This window comes from Channa argus, chromosome 20 (assembly GCF_033026475.1).
Source record: "Channa argus isolate prfri chromosome 20, Channa argus male v1.0, whole genome shotgun sequence".
Taxonomy (NCBI): Eukaryota; Metazoa; Chordata; class Actinopteri; order Anabantiformes; family Channidae; genus Channa; species Channa argus.
In genome coordinates, this window is record NC_090216.1 from 13,696,451 (window position 1) to 13,722,857 (window position 26,407).

Below are 26,407 nucleotides of genomic sequence, written 5' to 3' on the forward strand. Positions count from 1 at the left end.
TTTTTCATTCATATATATATAAAAATTATTATTTTCCCCCCACAGAGTTTTCTGAAACACAAAGATGCCAAACCATTAAGAGATGTGCTAGCCTCTAATCCCAACCGCTTCGTCCCCCTGCTGGTTCCTGCTGGCACTGCAGCAACTGTTCGACCTGGGTCACCCTCTACCACCACAGCCAGACTAGACCTGCAGTTTCAAGCTATCAAGGTATTTTATTGTGTATTACACGATATACACATTTTATTTTATTAAGGGGCACACGCAGCAGCATGCTGCTTTGTCCTGAATTGTCGGAAGAATTTTTATAGCAAGCGAATGGTTATGTTAACAATGTTGGCAACTTTTTTTTTTTTTTTTTTTTTTAGATGCACGGCTGCAATGTGCTATAAACAAAACACTGTTTCTGGGCAGAAATGATCTTGTCCCTGGACTGTGGCAAATAATTACAGGTTGCTAGAGCATCTAAGCAGGAAAGAAAGAATATAATTAATGCTTACGTTCTGACAAAAAAAGACAAGACCTAATCAAAACAATAAAACAGTCCAAGCATAAAACATAAGAGAATTGAAATACTTAACATAAAAATAGCATTAGAGTTAGTTATGGGTTCAGTTCAGACAGTGGTAGAAAAACAATCTAATCAATTATCAAAGCTATTTATACTGACAGTAAAGGAATTTAAGTATAATACAATACCAACTTGAAATACAGAGCAAACACACACACACACCGTCTTGGGACCCTACATACATATATGTAACATTAACCATTAAGCTACTTTATCTAATTCAGAATACTGTTTCCCAGGAAAAATTTAACCTCTTTTGTCCCTTTATTACAACTGTGTAGATAATCAGCATCATCGTGAAGAATGATGAGGGTTGGCTGGCGGGGCAACACTCCCTGGTTAGCCAGCTTAGGCGAGTCTGGGTCAGCGAGGCCTTCCAGGAGAGACATCGCAAAGACAACATGGCTGCCACCAACTGGAAGGAGCCCAAGCTGTTGGCCTACTGCTTGCTAAGCTACTGCAAGTATGTACAGTGGTGTTTTAAAGTTTCTGCATAAATATAGCCTAAAATGTGAGCAGATTTTCACGAGTTCTAAAAACTAGATAAAGTGAACAAGGATGAGTTACCTTTTATTCATTCATTTACTAGGGAGAATGATTAAATTTTTTTGAGCTCACACCATTTACTGAAGTAACAGTTTGATATACTTTTGTCACATAAATATTTAAGGTTAGATTATTTTTAACTATAATGCACAGGGCTATATAGTGACCTGGATTTTAGTTTTTAATCAATTATTGAATTAGTTTTTTAGATGTGCGCTTCTGTATTATGTTTAAAATAACTAAGATTCAATGTTGTATCTGTTTGGATTAAGAAGGGAAAAATACTAGTGTTAATATGAAGCTTGAAAGCTGATCAGAGGTCAGGATGAAACCAGAGAATAAGATGAATAGCAGAAAAATAATGGTGACTAAATGTGTATTTGATACAATAATTTAGAATCTGTAGTCTGACTGTACATCTTGCATTTTACTAATTTATTTATCATATTACTAATATATTTATTTATTGGGGGGTGGCAGTGGCTTAGTTGGTAGAGTGGCCACTTATTGACCATAGGGTCTGAGGTTTGCACCCTGCTCTTCTTGACCACATGTCAAAATGTCCCTGGGCAAGACTCTGAACCCCCATCAGCCCATCCCCGGTTGGCCAGTGCCAGTCCCAAGCCCAATAGAAATTGGTTCAGGACGGGCATCCAGCGTAAAAACTGTGCCAAGTCAACATTAATTAACTAATGAACATGAACGACCTTGAACTTGTTGGATAAGCTGAAAGAACAAAAAAAATGTTCAGATTTATCATTGTTAGTAATAGACAAATAGCAATAAAAATAACAATTGCAAGATTTTAAGCCATCTATTTAAAAAGTTAATATCCCAGACTTTCTGGATGATGTTCGTGAACTTGGAGTTTTTACATTTTGGTGGATTTGACAGATTTCGTATTGGGGAGCTGCTCACACTTAGATAAAAATTGTGAGTCTATTTCAGACTACTAGTTAGCTTATTGGTGAAATATGACGAACATACTGTGCGCAGCTCTACAATGAAATTAGATTTTAACCAATTTGTAGGGGAGCAACACTTGAAAATCAGTGTTTGGAAAACACTGCAGATCGTCCCATTTATTTTTCACTTGCCCAATCGGGAAACTGCATGACGCATTCCACTTGCCTGATCATAGTCTTCACTCACCTGAGCAAGTGTTAATGTCAAGCCCTGCATCATTTAAATAGATACATTTAATTCTTTGTCTCTTTTGTTTAACTGGGTTTTCTTTATCTAGTTTTAGGACTTGCATGCAAATTTGGCCATCTTTTAAGTCACATTTATGCAGAAAAGTTGATTTAAAAAAAAAAGTCCTTGTAAACCATTTGATATTAATATCTGTTTCAGGAACTAATGATAAATGTTTTGCCTTTACTCAAGAGCTACTGCAGATGGGCCAAGCATTACTCTCCAATGAATTACTCTGTTAGTAGATTATAAAACCATACGACTTAAACTGGAATTATACTCCTATGCTCTGTGCTACAACACAACAGCCAAAGTTGTTTATTTGTTGGCTGCTCCTCTATTTGCCCTGTCTTCCTTTCAGTTTCTTTGTGTCATCATTCCTTGTTGTTTAAATTCCATTTCTCCTAAAGTTTGTGACATAGACCAAACATCTTATCTGTGGACAGCTCTGTACAACATATTGTTAAGATTTGGGAGTATGACGGTGCCTCTCCAAGCCTCTGCGACCTACAGTTAGCCTTAACATCCTTCTCTACAAGACGTTTACATGTATCTTTGGGCAAGTGTAATTTTGCCATTAACTGATCCTGTCTGTCTGAGCACCAAGAAGGAGCCATGGTGCTTGGATGTTTATTTCAGACCCTGTAGTTAACCACACAGGAGCGTATGTGTTCGTCCTTCTTTTGATTGTTTATCTTAACACAGGTGTAACACTGGCTAATTACATTCAAGATTACTTCAAAGTTCAGTTGTAAAAAAATGACTGCTGTTAATGTTAGAAATTCTTTAACAGTCTATACTAGTGCACTAAGATTATTGACCACCCCTCTCTCTCTCTCTCTCCAATAGACGCAACTACTCAGAGATTGAGTTACTGTTCCAGCTGCTACGGGCATTTACAGGCCGCTTCTTATGCAACATGACCTTCTTGAAGGAATATATGGAGGAAGAGATTCCCAGGAATTATTCTATTGCCCAGAAACGGGCCCTGTTCTTCCGCTACGTCGAGTTCAATGATCCACATTTCAATGATGAATTAAAAGCTAAGGTATGTACAGACAGTCTGAGCAGGGATGTCATAATATTACAGGATCAAGAATTTCCCCAATAGCCCTATCATTTAGATTGGATAGTCAAATAAGAGTTATATAATGTAAAACAAATGGTGAGTTTTCAGTTAACAATATCATTTTACAGGATGGATTAAACACATAACTGTAAAAATAATTATGCATAGACTTCTGCATGTTACTAAGAAAATACATTTAGCTTGGGAATAAAAACAAAAATTCTATTGGCCAGTATGCGAAATGATACGTCTGGATTCCATAATTTATAAGCTCCATAATTTTCATAATACAATTGGCAACAATAAAGATAAAATAAAAGTAATTTAAAAATTAATAATATTGCTTCTGACTCAAATTCTTATGTGCACTATTGCCCCAGAAGGTAACACTATAGTACAGTACAGCTGTACAGCCTTTGAACTGACCTTGTCTCTTGTAGTTTGGGTAGTACATGTACATAAATGCCTTTTAACTTCCGATTGACGTCCCTATATCAAAAATATTCTACCATATAAATGCTTTCAGATCACTTGGAGGAACCTTCAGTAACTTGTTGCTCACACTTTGTAATCATGGTAAATCTGCTTTTCCAGAGCTTCCCCAGATGACATCATCTGAACTCCTAATGATGAAAATCTACAGGTGATGTCATCTGGAGGAATGTTTCAGCTAGAAGCAGAGACATATTTTAATATATGGAAGTCAGACAGAAATTTAAAAGCATTAATGTACATTTACAGCCTAAACAAACGCCATAGAGAGCAAGTTGAAAATCAGTGAAATTGCCCTTTAATTTATCAATGATTCAGTTGTAAAGAGGATATACCCGTTGGAAATGTAATTAAAATATAGCCTGCTGTGTTTGTGAATAAACAAGTTGTATTTAACATTTAGTGTCACTCACTAAAATACCCTGTGTTTAGGGACCTGATCGGTGTGACTTTTATGGTTGATGAGTTTTGTACCAGACGTTCTTTGATAGAGTCAGGAAGGTCATTGTGTCTGGTTCTAGACCCTCAGAGGCTCACAGATGAATGCTTCTGTCCTCTCTACCTGACCTGCTGCTGCAAGCTCTACAGTCATTTAAGACTGTTTTTTAATTAAGCTCAGTCTCACGCATGCAATCACACATGCATACACTCAGGCAGACATGTTCACACACAGAGAAGCAGTGGCACTACTGTTAAGTACGAATGTGTTAGTGGGGAAGGCCTGCTATGTTAAACGATAGCACAAATCCAAATGGCTGTGTGGCAAGAACACACAATGGTGCACACACCAGAAGCGAGTAAGTGCACTGAGTCTGCCAAGCCAAGGACATACACTTGTGTTTATGAAGCTGCTCACTCCACCCTGCCCTTTTTGCTCCTGCTTAGTGTTTCCCCAACAGTATATGAACTGGCAAAGAGGCATAATGAAGGGAGAGAGTTTGGCCAACTCAATGTGCTGAGTCTTAATGCTGCAATTGAATTTGTAGTCGCTTTGTTGGCAAAGATGGAGGGCCCTCAACCCTCTGCCCTTCCCACAAAATGATGCTCATATTGTTGTTTTTCCCCTTAATTGTCCTCTGCTGGTGCACAGCAGATGCTAGCTATGCGTGTGTGGCAGAAAGACAGAAACAAAAAGAGGATATGATTCTGTGTGAATGTTTGTGGTGATTGGTGGATGAATTGTGAGTATGGGAACGAATGTGGGTGTTACCCCAATGACATTTAAATAATTGTATTAAGCCTTTTTCCGGAAGCATAATATAACAGGGAAGTGTGTGTGTGTGTGTGTGTGTGTGTGTGTGTGTATTTAATATGCCTGAGAGTGAGAAGCTCTAGCAAGTCTCAGAGAGGATTGTATAAGAAAGAAGAGAGACACTGCAGGACAGCAGCAATAAATCATCTATGATGGCACAGAATGAACTCATGCTGCCTTTGGTTGGCTTCTTTTGTTTTATCCAAACAGTTCTTACAAAAAACAGCTTTTGTGCTCTTTATTTTCCCTCCAAAAGTTACACTATTCATGGAATAGATTTCGAGCAGACGGGCAAACAATCAAGTGAATGAAATTTATAAAGCAGAGCGCCTCTTTTTCACATTCTGCGGCTGCTTTGTTTCTTTTTGACATGACTTACTGTGTAGTAGGATTTTCTACAACCTTAGAATGTGTCTGCCTGCTGTGCTAGTACGAGCTCCTCTTTGTATCCCTCATTTGTACAGATGCTTAATCCATTTTCAGGGCCATAAAACACACACATTTTTTATTTAAGCTTATAGAAATGGGATTTAAGATAATTAGGACACCTGCAGAATGAGATATAGGCCTGTTGCCCAAAGGTACCATATGTTCAGAAATGCACCAATTAACAAATCACCTAATGCCATTACAGGAATATGCTGTGATCTTGGAGTGATTGAGCTTAGTGACGCTTAGAATTAATAGAAACCGATGAGACAGGAAAACAGACTGGGCTCCATGGATTTTCATTGTGTCTTCATTTAGCGATTCATGTGTTTCTGCATTTGTGTGTGAGTCTTATCAATGAAGCATGTACATGATGCAGAACTTGTGTGAATGATGTGTTAATGTAAGGATATGGAACATATGCTGCCTAAGCTCATTCTCCACTCAGTGATGCCCTGTCTTCATCAATGATGAATTATATTGTGTGTGTGTGTGTGTGTGTGTGTGTGTGTGTGCATTTTACTACCTATATCAAGCCTTTGATGTATTTAGATTTCGACAAAAATGTTTCTATTATTTCTTAAATTCCGCACATTTTATTGCTATTATTTTGGGTTATGCACTAGGTTCTTTTTTTTTTTTTTTTTTAGTCTCTAATGAATTGAAGATTTCCCCCTGTTATTATTAAACTAATAAAGACCCACGTTCCTTTGATTTTAGAATAGATTTTAAAGTAGATTATTACTGTTTCATCACTTAATTATGTGCCATTAAGAGCCATGAAGGTTTTTCTTTTATGGAACTTTGAAAGACCACACCAGGTGATTTCACTGATTAGTCTTTCCTGTGGTCTGTTATCAGTAAAATAATCTATTGTAATCTGAAGGAGTGAAGGTTATTACCCCATATTACCCTACTTAAATAGCTTAGGGATTTCTGAGCAATACAATAATTCAAATGTGTCTGAAAGTTGAGTTTAGCAACTTGAGTTCTTCTTTGTTAGTTTGAAATGTTCCATTTCTCTTTGAAGTAGCTTCTTCAGTCTGAAAAATGTTTAGGGAACCCCAAATATATCATCCAGGGTGGTTTTGGTTCTCATCTGACAAACAGTAACGAGCCTGTTTGGGTCTTAATGACTCTCCTCTACGAACACCCCTTCTGTTGTCTACCTAACCAGTCCATTCAGGTCAGATGGAAACCCAACCAACCTGGAAGATAAATCTGTGTCCCTAACCAACTTTTCTCAGACTGAAGACACTATTGGATAAATAGTAAAACATTTCAAACTAACACGCAAGAAGTCCAGTTGTGATGATAACCTCACATAAATGACTGATAATCTTCACTTATCACTGCTTTATAGGTGCTACAGCACATCTTGAATCCAGCTTTCCTGTACAGCTTTGAAAAGGGGGAAGGAGAACAGCTACTGGGACCACCTAACCCTGAGGGAGACAATCCTGAAAGCATAACAAGTGTCTTTATCACTAAGGTACTACGCCAACATTTGCAGTATTTTTTTCTTTCACTTGTCAGTGTGTGTTCACTTATCTTCCTAAGTTTATTATTAGGTAGCTTTGCCTCTTTATCCATGTTTGATTTCATTACCTGCTGCATTTCCTTTCATAATTCCTTATCAATTCAGCACATCTCCATACGCTGTTTCTTTATCAACTACATCCCACTTATCCTCATTCTTCTTTCATGGCCTCCACATATTCTCATTACTTGATCATTTAATTGGTGTCGTTTCATCTCATTTTCCTTTATGTCTCTTCTTGTCTTGTTTCCTCCCACCCACTACCCCACCTGTTCCTTCCTACCATCACATTTCATTTATCAAGCCAGAGTATAATTTGTGGTGTAAATGTCATGCTGTGGCCATGTTAAAGGTCACCATGTTTGTTTGTGCTGTGGCAGGTCTCATCACTGACTAACACCAGTCCTAATGGCTGCTAATGCCTCTTCTACGGTCTGGTTAAAACTCATTTCCTCACTCACCTTACTCGCTCTCCCTTTTCTCTGTACCTCCTCTCCAGGGATTTCAAATGGTGATGGATATTTTTGAATGTTTTTTACAAATACAAAGAGAAGAAGTAAAAGTATTTTGGTTCCTGCAATTGCATCTTAATGTTAATTAGATTAATCAGAATTGCGTAATATAAAAGCCTTTTTCACACATGAAACTACTGGAATCATGATCTTCTCTGGATTTTACCAAGAGTCGGTGTATGTAGGAGCCCAAATGTCCAAGAGAGACAGCCCGGTGATTACCTGGACTTGATTCCTGCGAGCCCCCCTAGTTCAGAGCCTGGGTTGTTTGAGTGAGCCTGTGCATGGCCCTGCTCTTTACTCAATTTTTGGGAGGTTTAAAGCAAGCATGTCAGTTTGTATTTTTATTTTTTTATTTGATGTGCAACACTGTTTCCCACAGCATACTTTTTTAAAGATTATGTTGTGCCTCCAGTTGGCCCTGGCCAGACATCACTTCTCACTGAGATCAAGCAGAGTTTCTCTCATGAGATCGCTTTTAACTTGCACAGTGTGTTACAGGTATCAAATGGCAACTCCGGGCAATGTCCAGACCTGATTCTCTGGACATTGTCTGGAGTTCAGGGAAACTATATATTAATATGGACATAAATTTATTATGTAAACAAAGTTTCTTGTTGAGGTCCACAGGTCTCAGGGATTTTTGTTCTACACACACAAATGTGTATGTGTTATATACACAAAGCATCTCAGCACCTGGCAAAATAACAGTTGATTGATCACCATGTCACTGAAATCCCTGTAGATCCAGTTGCAAGAATAAGCAAGTGAACTCCTTGTTGGACTGTAGATCTATGTAGAATTGATTAAAAATACAATCAGACCTTCATTTACATCAATTCAAGCACATTTTGTTTGAAGAATGTGCTGATGTGAACCATGTCACAAAATTTCCTTGTTTGCATAAAGCAAAAATTGTTTACAAGATGTTTAGTGTCAATATTCATCAGTCAACAGTTAGACAGATTCTCTGTAATGGGAGATTTTTTATTTTGTGGCTAATCTTCCTACAAGTGGATTCCCTGCTAAGCTTAAACTAATCGCAGCAGCTGGGTAACTACATAAGTATATACACACAATTTATGGTGAATGGTGTTATTGAGTTTGGTGACCATGAAAAAGAGAAAACTGCAGTTCCTTAAATGTTATCAGCAGCATAAGCACATGTGACCGCATATGACCAATCATTGCACAAAAAACCCAAACGATTCCTATGCTCTTTCTTTCTCTGCAAACAGCAAAAACTGTCTACCTATTTGCCCCTCATCATTCATCTCTTTCATTTGTTTGCAAGGTTCTGGACCCAGAGAAGCAGGCTGACTTGCTGGACTCTCTGCGAATCTGTCTCCTGCAGTTCTCCACCCTGCTGGTGGAGCACGCGCCCCACCACATTCATGACAACAACAAGTCACGCAACAGCAAGCTGCGGCGCCTCATGACCTTTGCTTGGCCTTGCCTTCTGCCTAAAGCCTGTGTGGACCCTGCATGTAAATACAGTGGTCACTTACTTCTGGCCCACATCATTGCAAAGTTCGCCATTCACAAGAAGATTGTCCTGCAGGTGAGGAGGAATGGAAACAGAAAAGACATTAACATTAAACCGAGCTAAAAGGAAATTGGAGAAGCAGATATAAACAACACTTACCAACATGTGAAACAAGTTAATGCAGAAAGAAAACAAGCTAAATTCTGAGTTGACAAACTCTGTACTATAATTAATTACAACAGATCTAATGAAAAGATGTATGAAAATAAGAGTATTTTGTGTGTGTGAGAGAGAGAGAGGGAGGAAGTGTGTGCTTCCTTAAGAGGGTAGTTGTATTTTGTGTCATTGAGCACCTGATATGATATAAATGTAATGGAAGAAATACAGTTGTTTAAAAGAAGTATAAAAAAACTATCATCAGTGGTACATGAGAAGGTATATTAAAAGTAAATTACTTTTCCTTCACACAGGTCTTTCACAGCCTGCTGAAGGCCCACACCATGGAGGCTCGAGCAATTGTACGGCAGGCCATGGCGATCCTGACCCCAGCTGTGCCTGCCCGTATGGAGGACGGCCATCAGATGTTGACCCATTGGACTCGCAAAATTATTGTGGAGGAGGGACACACTGTACCACAGCTTGTCCACATACTGCATCTCATAGTGCAGCATTTCAGGGTGAGAGGATATGGAAAAAAATACCCACACAAAAATGAGTGTGTCAAAACTACACTTACCTTCTGTAAATCCATTACTTTTCAATGTATTGATTTCCAGCGTATTCATGGCAGGTGGGGCAGACAACATAATCAAAACAAATCTGCCACTTTGATCTATACGCACAATTTGTTGATGCTGTTGTAGCCAGCTTACAGCTCAGTGTGGCTTCAGCCACTGCAGAGAACCACATGGGGGGAAAAGAATGGAGCAGCTATTTTTACTGATTATCTGTGCCCCGAATTCTATGACACATTTTAACCAGTCAATGGGGCATTGTCATTAAAAGTTGGATTATCTTGTATGGCCCAATTAATAGTTTTTATGATGGTAGATAAATGTAAGTTTGATATGAGCAGTAGATACAACAATGGCACCATTGTCTCTTAGTCAAAAGCTGTATCATTAACATCACTAAGCAGTGAAGCTCATGGTAACTACCTGCTTCCTCCAATCACCTTAAACATACATTCTCAGGCACACCTTACCAACAGCAATTAGCAGAGAAAACAGTGCATTGTCTGCATATTAGTCAACACCAGCAAAAGATCATTTGCCTTTATGTTCACCTTCCTCACTAAACTTCAGACACTTTCTTCCCTCTCACTTTTTCCTCTGATGTTCGCTGCAACACCAGTTAGAGAATGACAGTCTCTAAGCAGAAGACTGACATTTTCCTCAGCTTCCCTCTCTATCTCACTGACAGGCTGCTCTCACTGGGCCAGATGACTAATCTAATGTAATCACATCAGCATAATTACACTGGGGAGGAGATAATGACATACAGATGAGACTTTGTGTGTGTGTTTGATAGGAGAGAGAGAGAGAGATTGTGTGCATGTTTTTTGTGTGCACATGTGATGGACAGGGCTTAGCCACTCTGTCATTAAGGGACTGTGAAGTCCTGCTCTATCAACTGTAATTACCCTCAAAGTGAACAGCTTTAATATTCTTTGACACTGGCAACAGCCCTCAGATAGACATCTCATCTCTTGCTCTTCTGTCTATGTGTTTGAGAGTCCCAGTTCTGTTTGTGATGAAGCTAAGTGACTCTTGAGTGTGACGCTTGAGAGTTTGAATGCTTGGAACTAAGTGTGTGTCATCATGTCCTTGAGATTAAGTGGGAATATGACTTCAGAGTTTGTATGTTCTCACCCAGGGTCTCAGAATTATGAGTACCCTGTTTTACTTTGCATGTGTTATCACCCCAAAATAAAAAAAAAAAAGTATCTGCGCAGTTATTTTCTTTGATTTAGTTTTTATTAACAGCATTCATATTAAATACACTCTGGGGACCTGCTGACTAGTTCTGTTGTACCAGGATGAACCTGAACCTCTGATTATGAGATCTTTAGACAAGCAAGGTCTTCATAGGGACACAGTAAGTAAAGCATTAGCAGAAGAGTTGCACAATAACATAGATGCAGTGGCTTTCTGAGATGCATAGAAAAGCAAAAGCTGATAGATGTTTTTAAGCTTAGGTACCCACATCTGTTGTGTATGTAGTGACAATGAGTTAGCCAACCTAGAATAAGACTTAAATATTTTTGACCTAAAAGTTGAATTTGTTTTTTCTTCTACCAAATAGGGTTATTTTTAAGATAAAATTCTATGTAATCTATCATTCTTTTCCCACTCTCAAATCATTACATTCTTTCTTTGTAAAGGGTCGATGTTCAGATAAATGTAAAAAATGCAAAAAAAAAATACAGGCCCTCAAGATGCACTTGTTCATATGAAGTTTGAAATCGGAGTTCTGTACATACTCCTCTTTCATCTGTTCATCCTTTCCGGCTGTCATTGTTCATGATGATCTCTTGTGTTTCTTAAACTCTGGTGTAGTAGTAACCATCTGTCATTGATGCATTAGGAAACCAATATGGAGTAATTCAGAATACCAAATCTGAAATTTTGTGAAATAGATATTTAGAATGTTGAATGAGTTGCTATGTTTTACACATATAATTGCATGTATTTACCACTAAATGTTGCATATTATTGCTTACACTTCTGTATTCACTGTTCTTATCAGGTGTACTACCCTGTGCGCCACCACCTTGTTCAGCACATGATCAGTGCAATGCAACGTCTGGGTTTCACCCCAAGTGTGACCATAGAGCAAAGGAAACTAGCTGTCGACCTTGCTGAAGTGGTCATCAAGTGGGAGTTGCAGAGGATCAAAGACCAGCAGGTGCGTTCTTGGATTATGCAAACACACAAACAATCACACAAAAATATAATATAATATGAAAGAACAAAAAAATTAAATACATTTTATGTATACTCTTTTTAAATTTTCTTTTTTTTTTTTTTTTTTACAATTTCTTTTGACGTGTTAACTCTCCCAGTTTGTGACTATCAAAGCAATTGCCCTGTTCATTTATGTACACATTTAGACTAAGCCACTAGTTGTCTATCACTATTTTCAAATTGCACTGCTCAGGTCACTGAAGCAATATTATTATTTCAAAATAGAAGAGTCAAAATATAAAGTTTGAAATATTGACAACCACATTAACATCACACAGTGGTTTTAATGTCAAAAATGTTTTGTTCAATATATATTATGATATGTTTTCTATAACAATATTATGAACTAATAAATGCTGATATATCATTATGGGTTAACCACCTGTCAACACATAAAGTGGTTAAAACAGCTCCAACTTTATCAACAGTTACCCTATCTTTGACCTTATTTTTATTAATTATGGTACATGCATAGCATTATTAAGACCACCAATGGTTTTGCTGATTGGTGTAAACTGTAATTATGTTAACTGATGTACTTCTATTCTCACCCATCCTTTGCTGTGACAGCCGGAATCTGAGACTGAAGTATCCACTGGTGGTGAAGGGACTAGTGGGGCAGCTGTGAAGAGAGGACTGTCTCTAGAAGCTGCTACCACAGGACAGGATGTCAAGCGGTTCCGTACTGCAGCTGGACCTGCTGCCACGGTGAGCTGAAACGTATCATAGGCTAGTAGAATATGGCTGAGAGTAAAAGGTCTCCATACCCAGTTATTTTAGCAAGGAAATGACTATAGCTGTTAATTACGACTTGTTATACAGTGTTACATTCTCCAAATCGAACTTTGTCTCATCATGATGTCACCTTCCAAGTTTTTGCTTAGTGTCCTCGTATTCTGAAGTTCTCAGTTTCAAGGTTTGACAGATACTTTGACGAGGTTGTTTATGCTTTAATCTATTCTTCATTACTGTGCTATTACAGTTCCTAAATCTATTTGAATAAGCTTATTATGATGCCTGTGGAAAAAAGAAGCGGATCAGTCTTGAACATGGCTAGCTTTCAAAATCATTTTTTGCCTGTCATGTTGTACAATTGTAGGGGAAACACTAATGTACCTAACCAATTCTTGTGTATCACTACATTTAACTGCATTTTCAACCTGATGTCAGTAGGAAATGCAACAGAGGCATTTGTTTCAGCTTTAGCTAGAGAAATGTTGATTGGTCAGAAAGCTGGCAATATGACAAACACGTGGCAGAAGTATTTCTTTTTAAAATTGGCTATGCAAAAATTGGTGAAAAGATTATTTGATATTTCCCTCAAACTAAATATGTAATCTTGGTTACCTAACCACTGAAGTTAAACATTTTGTACATTTGTAGTTTGTATTGATTTATAAACAGTTATTTAAAGAATTTGTTCAAACAAAATCAGAGCTGACACTGAATATTTAACTATGATTGCTGTATGTGTGTTTAGGTGTTTGGCCGCAGTCAGTCAATGCCAGGTACAGAGACCATGCTCGCCAAGCCAGTGGAGAAACAACATACTGACACCGTGGTCAACTTCCTTATCAGAATTGCATGCCAGGTAACACAAGTCACCATCACATATGCACACAGCACTCTTATTTACACACACGTGCACCATTTACATTCTGCCACATGTAATGGCTGCCACTGTTTTAGTGGTGGTAAAGGTAGGACACACTTGCTATCATATATCCTTATACACTCACAGAAATACATACACTCATAGTCCTCTCTATCTTCTCACACATTTGTCCCCTTGTCTAGTGGCAGTGATGACCTTGCTTAGAATCCTGAAATAGACTGAGATTTTACCCACCTTGACTTTTCCTACTTTCCTTTTGAGCCAATTCTCACTTTTCATCCAACCATCTCTGTTGAATATAACCTTTTTTTAAAGCACTGGAGATCACTCACTACTCACAATGCAGTCTACAGAAATATAACCTTTTCTTTGTATTCTGCTTGATAACACTGCATTATGATAGTAAATTGATCCATGTAGGAAAGTCCTATTCTTTTACTGGCCCCAAGGATTAACATCAACCAAAGAACAACACACCTAGAGTGGATAGGGATTTATTCTGTCTGCCAAGGGTGGTTCTGCAGTAGGTATGTCTGTCACCATGAGGGCTGATTAAAAGACCTGTCCCCTGGTCTGCCATTGGTGAACTCTAGGGCATGGAGGAAATTATGATATATGGTGTCTGTTCTCATCACTCCTTGCCTTTTGTGATTTTTGGCTTTGTCAGGACACCATTGTAATATTGATGATTAAAACCAATTGTCATTGATAATGATAATACCAATCTTCCTCCTCCTCTCCTGTCTAGGTGAATGACAGCACAAATGTGGCTGGGTCTCCAGGGGAGCTGCTGTCCCGTCGTTGTGTTAGCCTGATGAAGACTGCCCTGAGGCCTGACATGTGGCCTCGCGCTGAGCTCAAGTTACAGTGGTTTGACAAGCTGCTTATGACAGTGGTAAGGCCGTATATGTCTTCAGAATGACTGTGAGTCATTATGTACCTTATTAAGCTGACTTTATGCTTCATATAGCCTCATTAATGGTTGTATTGTGACAGTTTTTACTATTGTGTTTCTGCACTGCATTTCCCAGAGATCACTTGTCAATCACTGTTTTTAAACCTGTAATGGCATTTCTTGGGATTGTTCAAGGTTAAATGTTAACTTTCTGAAATCTGGTTTATCTTTTGTAGTTATTGATGGGAACTATTTTTATGTTCCTGTTATTGGAAATTATTAGTTCAAGTGTAGATCATACACAAACATATCTGAATAAAATTCCAAATGTTCAGACTTGTTGTCCCAGCTCCAAGCCAGAGTATAACTAATATGTCACTTTCCTAGAAACTACAAAAGACAGAGCTTAAGAAGGGACAAGCCCTTCTTAAGCTCTGTCTTGTTTTTTTTCTCCCTAATACCATGGAGTTCTTTGTCTGTTATCAGTAATACATGAAGTTAGGTGACAACTGCCATAATGACAAATTAATGACAGTGGTGAGATAACGGGACTGTGTTCAGGTTGGCCTATGCCTTTTTTTTAACCCCCCCAATGCCTTTTCATGTCAAACTCCTCATCCTTGCCTTCTGTATCGTCCAACTGTGCCTCCCTGCATCTCCCCTCGGCTTTCCCTGTGTGTTATCCCACCACTCTCCCCCGTGTCATCTATTCTTTTTTTTTTTTAATATTCCTTTCCTCCTCTGCTTCTGTGGTCTGATTCAGCACCATAACCTTCAGAAAAGGTTATCGCCATGCGCCCACATTTGTCACATGCTTTTGTTTTTTTCTTTAGGGGATCATTAAATATACCTTTCTCTCTCTGCCTACACATACCTAAAATCAAGCTGCCTTTCCAGACCCTATGAGAATGATCTGAAAAACAAGGCTCTCTGTAGGTCTTAGGCAGATCCTCACAAGCCCTTCCCTTCCGTGGTCTACTGGCCCAGCTGTGTTAATGAACAATGCTCTAAATTGGATTAGCTTTTATCATCTCATTGTACTATCATGGCAGTGATTAAGAGTCAGGAAGAGTGGTGCAAGTGGGCAAATAAGAAAGGAAAGTAGACACAAAACATACACCAGTCACAGGTACATACAAGCAAATGTCCTATCTACAAGACTCCAGAGATAAGTTCCATTCTGTTAATACAGTGCAAAATCAATACAACCCTAATGTCTACCAGGATTCTTATCACAAGAGTCACCTTGTTCATTAGCCACGATTAGTGCCACGGATCTGTCCCAGATTATCCTCTTGGCCCTGCCATTGTTGTAAACCTCGATTGCAATTTAGACAAAATAAGGACCAGATGTTGGCCATTGATCTTTGGTTTAGCAGTGATCTCATTGCCTTGGTTCTTTTGTGTAAAAAAATATCTCTGTGTGTAGAATATTGATTTGAGTTTTCTGGAATTCACACAATAAAAACTGAATGATTAATATATCTACATATGAATTTGCTATATAATTACTAGCTGCTATAGCTATTGTAGTTTACAGTTGCATTTTGTAGGATTTTACACTTATGACTTCAATATAAACCTGGATGTTATGCTAAATAAGGAAATTGAAAAGCATAATGAGTTTCTTTGTAACAAACATTAAATGACACATATACATGATATCCTTCTTTTACTCAGCTGAATTTCTGGTTTCATTGTTCCCCCACCTGCCCAATCAGGAGCAGCAGGCACAGGCTAACATCTCCAACATCTGCACTGGACTAGAGATCCTCTGCTTCCTGTTGACAGTGTTACAATCCCCAGCCATCCTGGCTCACTTCAAGCCCCTCCAGCGAGGCATTGCTGCATGCATGAGCTGCGGCAACACTAAAGTTCTGCGGGCTGTCCACTCCCTCCTTTCCCGCCTCATGAGCATCTTCCCCACTGAGCCTAGTAAGTTGCCAGTGCTAAAAGATTGAATTCTAAGAAGAACAAAATCTGATCATCAGAACATAAACACTGAAGAAAAGCATTACATGTCAAAATTTTCTGAATTATTGTGCATTCTGTACATAATACATAATAGTTGATAAATGCTGCATTCATAGCCAAAAGTTTTGGACCATGTTCTGTATGACTGATGCTTACATTCTTAGAATTGTTATGTCATGATTTGTTAAAAGCAATTATTTAAAAATTCATCTGATCTTTGTTTGAAGCAAACTTGTCTTTGTTTCTTCTAGGTACATCAAATGTGGCATCTAAGTATGAAGAGCTAGAGTGTTTGTATGCTGCTGTGGGCAAGGTCATTTATGAGGGACTCACCAACTATGAAAAAGCCACAAGCAATACTAACCCTACACAGCTCTTCGGTAAGACCTTTAGCTATCCTATTTTTTCTTCTTTTCTGTTATTCTTTTCTATCCTCGTGCTGTGTTATACTCACTTTGTTGCACATAAACACTGAAATTTTCACACTCCCACGCTTTCACTACCAAACCAGGCTACCTTTCAGTCACTTTGAGCCATTAGGCAAGTGAGTGGGGTGTTAAACTGCAAGCCAACAGGCCCTGCTGCCCAGGCTAACATCTGGTCTGTTTAAATGAAGGCCACATTCCAGCAGTTTGGGAGAGGTTGACTCAGGAAGCATTGCTGCTTTTAGGCACCCCGTGCAAATGTTTTTGTTATCCACCCAGATGTCAGTGAATCTTGTCCTTATTGAGCTCTATGAATGTAAAGAAGCTGACTGCAAGTGTTTGTGTCTCTTACTTTGCCCTAAAGAAGTTTAAGGTTCATGTCAGATTATTGTGTTAGTCCTTTTTTGTCCAAGTTGCATCCTCTCACCTTTATTTGTCTTCCAGGAACACTGATGATCCTGAAGTCAGCCTGCAGTTACAATGCTAGCTACATCGACCGTCTCATATCTGTGTTCATGCGCTCACTACAGAAGATGGTGCGGGAACACCTGAGCCCCCAGCAGGCCAACCCTGGGGTCACTGAAACAAGCACAGGTGCATGCACTCACACACACACACACACACACACACACACACACACACACACACACACACACACACACACACACACACACACACACACACACACACACACACACACACACACACAAAGACAAAGACTTACTTACATAACACCATAATTACTGATTATACCTTCATAGTGTGTACAGTTTATATACAGCTCATACTTGACCATGTTTGGAAACACACTTCATAATGTGTATTGTTCAAGCTGTGTTATAAACATTAAAGCATTATGAAAAACACCCACACACTTGAGCATAAGTTCAAAGTCATGCAGACACTGACTCATTCCACTGTCTATCACAGTAATTCCCCGATTCCACAGCTAAAACTTTCCACTATATCCATGTTTCAACATATCCGTTCGTTCATGGCTTAATTACTTAACCGCCTGAATAATCGTACGGGGTTATTGAGATGCGAGACATCGACTGTGTTTTCATTGAACCTATGCTGCTAGGCTGCAGTTACAGCTGGGTGACATCAGTAAAACGGGTATGTACTTTCCCTAATCCCAATTCAGCAAGGGTTGACTGTGAGTGAAGTGTACACACATGCACACCGTGACCTTCCTCAGGCACAGAGCTCCAATATCCCATATAGCTCAGCAGTACCTGACCCCATACAAAGACTTTATCAAAAGTTCTCTATCAATGGCCCCAACTGTGTTCTCAGTAGTTGCCTTGCTCAGGGGTGATCCACTCCACAGATAGTCTTGTTTCACAGGGAATGTTTCTCAGCTTTGGTTCCCAGCTTGTATTGCATTCTAGTCTCTCAGGATAAAGCAAACAAATGCTCTTTTGCTACTTTGCCCTGGCTTTGAAAGGGTAAACACTGATTGATGTGGGACCTCTTGACTACTTTCCTTCTACGTCTGTCAGCAAGAGTAAAGAGTTTTGCAAGTGCTTTTGATGGTTTAGCTTATGACCTTTCTGTGTACATTTGCTTTCAACTTGACTTTAGAAGGTTTAAGGAAATCAGGCTGTACATAATTCTTTCTTCTCCATTTCAGATGTGAAGTTATAGCTGTTACAGGCTATAAGTATTTTAAATAGGCCTCTAATAACCAAGACCAAGGGCTCTAAATCAGAAGTCCTTTGGTTTAAAAGATGTTTATGTCTCAGTAATCTAATAAGCTTTACCTATGTTGTTTCCTCTTGTGTAACATTGTTTCCTCTTAGGAAACAAATGTTAAATTTGTGTGAACCCTAGCAAGCTTACTTATACAAAAACATGCGCACAAAATGATCTGCTGTGGTGACCCTGAACTTACAGGACAAGCCGAAAGGACAAAAAGAAATAGTTTGTCTACAGATCAGATGAACAGAAACTTCTCATTACTATTATGTAGTGATGGGTAGGTGACACCTCATGGAGTGTATGGCACATGTCCCTAACTGTGCTGATACGGTGTGTTGATGTTTTGCTTAATCTGCTGGATTCCAAAAACATTGCAGGCAATGCTGAGACTGAAGCGTGTTGAGACTCAACTTGGTTCAAACTCAAAATATACAAAAAAATCTGTTTGTCCAAGAAAGTATAAGTGAAAAACATGTGTAATCAAAGCGAAATTTATGTTAGTGTCATTTATGAAAAATAAGTGAAAGTGGGGGTACTTGTGTACTTCTGGAAGGGGAAAAGGCAAAGTTTACACATTTTTATTTAGAGAGAAGTTTTTGTAGCATTTTGGGGTGATTTTATCTCTTTACATAAAGTACATAAAAAATTTTAAGTTTGTAGCGATGCATTAATGTGCTCCTGTTTATGTAAGATAGCTCTGTGGAGCAGAGCCCACATTTTACCTGCAAATCAATTTAAAAGGTAATTCATGTGAAAAAATTTCAATAAGTGGTTCTTCAGAAAGGAATTTGAACATAAATAACTCGAATGAAAACTGAGCAAAAGTGGACACAGGAAAGGAAAACATTTATCTTATTTGGCATTATAAGATTGTCCCAGACTGGAGAAAATGTCCCCTTTTGTCGATGGTTCTATCAGAGGATAATCATGAAAAAAAAAAAACTAATACAAACAGCACTAAACACAGCCTCCTCTCCTCCTTTCACCAGGAATAAAGTCAGAAGTAGCACTTCCAGATAAACACAATTTGGCATTTAACTTCCTTACGACACAGCAGCCGTATCAGTCACGTGATTTTTTTCAATGTGATACACGCATCAAAACAGGGTTTCGCTCTTTGTGCTTGATATACACACCGATGCTTCAGTATTGTTTGACCTATATTACTACTATTAATTGTAATATGCTAATATTGTGACTCTGTTTCTTGGTAGCTTCTTTGTCTCAGACCTGATTGTCTTTTGCTTTTATAGTGACTAGTGAGCTAGTAATGCTGAGCCTTGATCTGGTGAAGACTCGACTATCCGTCATGAGCATGGAAATGAGAAAGAATTTCATCCAGGTCATCCTCACCTCACTAATTGAGAAGTCACCTGATCCCAAAATCCTTCGTGCTGTTGTCAAAATTGTTGAAGAGTGGGTGAAAAACAATTCCCCAATGGCAGCCAACCAGGTAAGGGCGAGTCTTTTCTCAGTGAGACCCTTATTATGTTGCCCCTAAAAGAATACTGAATTATTCAAAGATGGTGTGTACCAACAAATATAAATGTGTGATTCAGCAGGTTATTGCATAATTTCATTGATAATACTGTGTGCAAATCAGAGGACTGAATCAGCAAAGTGCATTTTAGCAATTGTGGAACATTTTAGACCAAAAACAAGCGAAGCACATTTTCTACCCATAGAGATTTCTTTTGATGCATTTACTTTTTAAGTTATAGAAGATAAGCAAATACTAAGGGATGAGGTGGACTGAAAGATGCAGTTTAAAGGAAAGGTCTTTCTCTCCTCTTTCTGCCTATCTCTTTAATTTTCACAACATCTTTATCTCTCTTTTCAGATGCCAAACCTCCGTGAGAAGTCCATCTTGCTTGTGAAGATGATGACCTACATAGAGAAGCGTTTCCCTGATGAACTTGAGTTAAACGCCCAGTTCCTGGACCTCGTTAATTACGTCTACAGGTAATTACCTCCATTTATCACATGGCCAAATGGCTGTGCCACTGATGCCATTCTGCCCTTGCATCTATCTTAACATGAGGAATGAAGGTCATGAGGTTAAGGTGTGAAAAGACAAGGTAAGTTGAGGTGAGGATGAGCCGGTCTGAGCATGAGCTGTTCACTAAATGGTAGTAAAGATAGGAAAAGATGGATTATGAACTATAGATTGAGATGCCTAGCAACAGCTGTTGATACATGAAGGCATGGAATAAACTAATTGAAACTGTGGCTGTAGGTAAAAAAAAAAATGACAAAAAGGAGAATGGTGGCATTGTGCAGAAGAGATCAGAAAGCCAGCAAGTAGTGATAGAGATAGATAATGTGACAGGATTTTTCACAGGGCCACGGTCGAGTCAGGAGTCCACCATCTCATTACAGGACATTGAGCATTTGGCGGCCAGAGGGGAGAGACTTTCCTAACACTCACTATTCATCAAGCTGTGGCTCTTTTTGTCTTTCTCTCTTACACACATACACATTTAATCAGCCAAATGCACCTTGTATCCCTCCATCCCATCCCGCTCATGATGTCAAAAGATTTAGAAAGAGGAATAAAGCCATGATAGACAGAAAGTAATGATGATGGAAAGATAAAGCAGCTGTAAGCCAGAACAATGTATTATTAGGCGAACAGTGCAAGTAGGACCAATATGCAGTAACAGTAGCTTGGTCTTTGTTGTCCCTTCTATTCCAGCTTCCCTCACTCCTGTTATGTAAGTTATACCTATGAAGCTCAGGCAGTGCAACACGATGATGTAGAAATAATTACTTTTGTTATTTGAGTGTTTATTGCTTGGCTGTTAGCTTTAACTGCTGTCTCTACATTAAATGATTTTAATTTTACTCTTTTCAATGTTAACTGCCACCTCCTCACACCCACGTGCTCCTCTGTGTGCCAAGAAACATGTCTTAAACACTGTGGCACTTGTGTTTTAATGTTGCAGTGACATTACTTCTTGTTCATGTAATATGCTTGCAGTCTTACCTAGCTGCAACATTCATAAATCACCTTTTAATCCACAGAAACATTGGTTAATAGTCGATATTTTGTTATAGAATGATTAATTACTGTATTTCTACATGTATGTATATAAGAGAAGCTGTTTATATTGATAATGTTTATAGTTTTTTTAATTGTTTATAAAAATAGAGATGCAATATTTGTGCGTCTGTAAAATGACAATTACCTGTTTAGTGATAAAACTTTAGTGACTAATAAGTGAACCTAATTCCCTACAGCCTTAGATGACCTAAATGCAGTGCAACCAACAGCACTACAGCTGACACAATAACTGCAGAAGTAAATCTCCATATGTCTGTAAGGACTCAACAGAATCTAAAAATTATACATATATATAATAAACATGGATATATTGCACCATATGGGTTATTTAGTTTTTCTTTTATTTTATGGAGTTTTTTATATTGTCTGGACTTGTTTTTTCTTGGTTCGTTTGTCATCCTGTAGTTTGTGGCCCCTGCATCACAGTGATTGTTTTCAGGTAGAGCAGTTGTTCAAAGTGTATTCAGTGTTTTATTATCAGCAGAACGCCTGTATTCTGCTTTCATGATAAGTAAATTGGTGTAAGAGCCTGCTTGTAAGCTTTGTCAAATAAATGTTTTTGCCATGATATTTTCCAGAGATGAAAGCCTTTCAGGAAGTGACATCACATCCAAGTTGGAACCGGCCTTCCTCTCTGGGCTTCGTTGCACTCAACCACTGATCAGAGCGAAGTTCTTTGAGGTGTTTGATGCCTCAATGAAACGCCGTGTTTATGAGAGATTGCTCTACATTTGCTGCTCTCAGAACTGGGAGGCCATGGGCAGCCACTTCTGGATCAAACAGTGCATTGAGGTAAACACAGTACTGCTGCAGGTCTTTCAGTAAGCACGTCAAGCCTTTTATCAGTCAATAAAAGAATAGGTTGTTGTAATAGTCTAAAACATAAAAAAAAATAAAAGTTTTTTTTTTTTTTTGTCTTTTGAATTTCAGCTTACCTTTTGTCACGTGTGCACTTTGCATTTACTGTTACTGATTCTCTGTTATGTTTTTTGCATCCGTGTGTCTGTTTGTGGATGTGCTTGTTAGCTGCTGCTGGCAGTGTGTGAACGAAACACCATCATTGGCACGAGCTGCCAGGGATCCATGCTGCCGTCTATCACTAACGTCATCAACCTGGCTGACAGCCATGACCGTGCCGCCTTCGCCATGGCATCACACGTCAAGCAGGAGCCACGGGAGAGGGAGAACAGCGAGACCAAGGAAGAGGTTAGACACACATACCGCAATGAGTCAAGAGCCATGCTCTCTTACAGAAATTAGCACATTATCCCATTTAGATTTTTTTTGTTTTTATTTTTTAAACATACTGTGCTCCTGGGAAATGATGAAAGCCTTGCTTCTTGTCTTATGCTCTTTGTCTCTCTCTGTTCTCATCCCACACCCATTAGCAGCTGTTGATGGGTAATGTCAAAAAATGCCCTTTCAAAACAGTGTTGCATCCAATGCAAAGGGTAAATGTCAGAGCTCTCCTCAAAGATGATTGTTTTGATCTTTTCTCTTGTTCTATCTGGTAGGATGTGGAGATAGACATAGAATTAGCACCGGGTGACCAATCTGCCATCCCCAAGACTAAGGAGCAGGCTGAGAGAGATGCAGGCAACCAACTACACATGCTTACCAACCGCCACGACAAGTTTCTTGACTCACTACGGGAAGTCAAGGTAAAGTTGGTCCTTAGGGAACCAGCATGCTCTGTTCTTAAGATAAAGGTTTATCAAAACTGACTAGATTTTGAGAAAGCTGTGGGAAATTATGTGTCTAACCAGTAAATTAAGTGATTTTGAATATTAGTCTGATTACTTAGTGGCAGTATCACATTTTTCATTGATCCAGACTCATGCTGATTTTTGTTTTAGCTGTATAATCAAGAACCTATTTAGAGCTGAAACCCCAGTTGCATAGCATTTACTCGGTGGTATAGTAAATCCTCAATACTTTTCTGTCATTAGTCCCAAGGATTTAGAACCACTGCCTCGCTGGGTCTGCAGGTGTCATTTTTCTATGTTCTTTTTTTAGACGGGGGCACTTCTGAATGCCCTGGTCCAGCTCTGTCACATCTCTACACCGCTGGCTGAGAGGACCTGGGTTCAGCTCTTCCCACGCCTCTGGAAGATTCTGTCTGACAGGCAGCAGCATGTGAGTATAATTTACCGACTTCTGTGTTGTTACACCCAGAGAAGAGAAATGGAGAACTAAGTAACTTCAGTAATATATTCATCTTGCTTTCTCTATTAATCCAGATAAATAGGTTTCCTTAAAATTGTAAGTCATGAACATAGATTTCATTTCCAATCCTCATCCCCAGTTCGACACACTGCCTATTTAAAAATGATCCTTTACAAATTCACTTCCTATATCTTTTCTTGTATCTTTACAGCGATGTTAGCAGGCAGTCAGTAAATTTGACCTTGACCATCCAATTTCTGTCTCAAAACATGCAATTCCACTTAATGAGGACAGATTCATTTATGCTAAATATGGAAATGAGAAAACTGAGGGAGGAACGCTGTAATGAGTTTAATGAAGCAGAATCATTGGAAGGCCTTGATTTGAAGTGATTGAGCTCTTATACATCGAAAAGATGCAGTCAATAGAAAGATTGCTACAAAATGATGATATTTTCTTTTCGTGACAGGCATTAAGTCATAAATATGATTCGTCTTCTCATGCCTGCTTTAGTTCTGTATTTGATGTCACAGTTACACCCTATCGGTTTTTGGTGAAATCAGAGTGTATAGTAGTGCTCAGGCTTTATTTCTTTAGCCTTATTATTACATGGGAATGACAGAAAAGCATGTTCCCTTCATAGCAACATATTTGATGCATATTAACCTTCTCCACCACCAGCTTAATTAAAGGGACCATCAAGGCATTCATTATTTCATGCTGTCAACAGGCATTGAAAATTGTCTTTATTACCAAAACATGATTTATGTCTGTGTGTCAGTCATGATTACCGGATTACTAACCCCATGGTCACTCTAAAATTTTAATCAGTCAAAATGTAGGCGTTCTGAAAGACTTGAGTGGCCCTGTGCAGTTAAAACAAGCGAGTAACATTTTACACTGCCCTAAATGAATCTACAAGGGCTGAAAAGGTTGTAATTAATTGAAAACAGGAAACTTTGAGAAGAACTGGTCAAAATGGGCAAAGGTTTTAAAATTGCTTTACAATATTTAAAAAACTGATGCTCATTTAATAGGAAATTAACAGACTTTCATTGACTTGGAGGAAGGCTGGGATCAACTTTTAAGTTGATTATTTGTTTTCTTTTACCACTCTTGACTTGTTTCTTAAAAGCTGTCTTACTGGAAAAAAAAGCATCAAGTTGCATCCCATACATGCAACAGAATGCCTTTATCAATATGCCATATCAGGTCCCTGCTGCTGTATAACTGCATAGTTTATGAGTGCTCTCTCTTGTCTTCAGGCTTTGTCTGGAGAAATGAGTCCTTTCCTGTGCAGTGGCAGCCACCAAGCCCAGAGGGACTGCCAACCCAGTGCCCTAAACTGCTTTGTGGAGGCCATGTCCCAGTGTGTGCCTCCTATTCCTATTCGCCCTTGTGTGCTGAAGTACTTGGGCAAGACACATAACCTCTGGCTACGCTCCACGTTAATGCTAGAGCAGCAGGCTTTTGAGAAGGGTCTCAGCCTGCATAGCAAACCCAAGCAGAGCACAGAGTTTTACGAGCAGGAGAGCATCACACCACCTCAGCAGGTAGCTCATTTTAATTTAAACTTGGGCTTTGGTAGTATTTGTTTTTGTTGCCCAGTTGCATACCTTTTATGTTTGGGATAGTTAGTTTGTAAAATTACAATAAGTGCTTACTTTGTTTATATTAATGTAAAAACCGACTAAAACTGTGTGTAATGAAAACTTAGGTGAACTCCTTATCAAGCCCTGATGTGTTAACTTCTTAAAGCATCCCTGTGTTACCATGCTCTTTATTTACCCTTCCCTTTCACTGTAGAAGGTTGGGAGATAATTTTCATTGTGTGTCTGTTACAGCCTCATGTTAAAGTTGGCAAAGTTATCCTGTTTAAATTAGACTCATTATCAAATCTGCTCCTATTCACTGCATATTTTCCAATTTGTTCCAATGATAAACATTATTATCTGCTGCTTTATAGGAGATTTTGGACTCCTTAGCTGAGCTGTATTCACTGCTTCAAGAGGAGGACATGTGGGCTGGCCTGTGGCAGAAGAGGTGCAAATTCCCTGAAACAGCTACTGCCATTGCCTATGAGCAGCATGGTTTCTTTGAACAGGTGATAGAAAGTTTAAAAAGATAGACCACTACATTTGTATGATCTCACTGAGTTCACTGAGTAAAGAAGCTTTATAAAGACACACATTCAAGAAAATCTTTGTTTTATAGGCCTTTGGGAAGCTGTTTTTTGTGCTTTTAATTTATTTTGCATTTTATAATAACTGCCACAAGCTGCACTAAACAAATATTTTGGTCTAAAAGAATTTGTACTAAAAGTTTTACATGTCTGCTCAGGCCCAGGAGAGCTATGAGAAAGCGATGGAGAAAGCTAGGAAAGAACACGAGAGGAGCAATGTCTCCCCAGCAATTTTTCCTGAGTACCAGCTCTGGGAAGACCACTGGATACGGTAAGATTTCTGCAACAGGAAATATTATTTTATCCTTGTGGGCATTCTGTCTTC

The 26,407-nt window shown here is 38.8% G+C and overlaps 1 protein-coding gene across 2 annotated transcripts in view; it reads left to right on the top strand.

Moving 5' to 3' along the window:
• Window positions 1-26,407, top strand: part of trrap (transformation/transcription domain-associated protein) — an 81,975-nt gene that overhangs the window by 20,580 nt on the left and 34,988 nt on the right. For both annotated transcript variants that reach the window (XM_067487936.1, XM_067487937.1), the window contains 22 exons: window positions 46-210; window positions 853-1,034; window positions 3,161-3,359; window positions 6,917-7,045; window positions 8,900-9,166; window positions 9,562-9,768; window positions 11,840-11,998; window positions 12,628-12,765; window positions 13,538-13,648; window positions 14,421-14,567; window positions 16,289-16,502; window positions 16,793-16,921; window positions 17,411-17,560; window positions 19,924-20,123; window positions 20,511-20,632; window positions 22,313-22,526; window positions 22,761-22,940; window positions 23,249-23,395; window positions 23,751-23,870; window positions 25,166-25,453; window positions 25,867-26,004; window positions 26,241-26,353. In XM_067487936.1, the coding sequence (XP_067344037.1) occupies window positions 46-210; window positions 853-1,034; window positions 3,161-3,359; window positions 6,917-7,045; window positions 8,900-9,166; window positions 9,562-9,768; window positions 11,840-11,998; window positions 12,628-12,765; window positions 13,538-13,648; window positions 14,421-14,567; window positions 16,289-16,502; window positions 16,793-16,921; window positions 17,411-17,560; window positions 19,924-20,123; window positions 20,511-20,632; window positions 22,313-22,526; window positions 22,761-22,940; window positions 23,249-23,395; window positions 23,751-23,870; window positions 25,166-25,453; window positions 25,867-26,004; window positions 26,241-26,353 (3,719 nt within the window). The remainder of the gene's footprint in view (window positions 1-45; window positions 211-852; window positions 1,035-3,160; window positions 3,360-6,916; window positions 7,046-8,899; window positions 9,167-9,561; window positions 9,769-11,839; window positions 11,999-12,627; window positions 12,766-13,537; window positions 13,649-14,420; window positions 14,568-16,288; window positions 16,503-16,792; window positions 16,922-17,410; window positions 17,561-19,923; window positions 20,124-20,510; window positions 20,633-22,312; window positions 22,527-22,760; window positions 22,941-23,248; window positions 23,396-23,750; window positions 23,871-25,165; window positions 25,454-25,866; window positions 26,005-26,240; window positions 26,354-26,407) is intronic.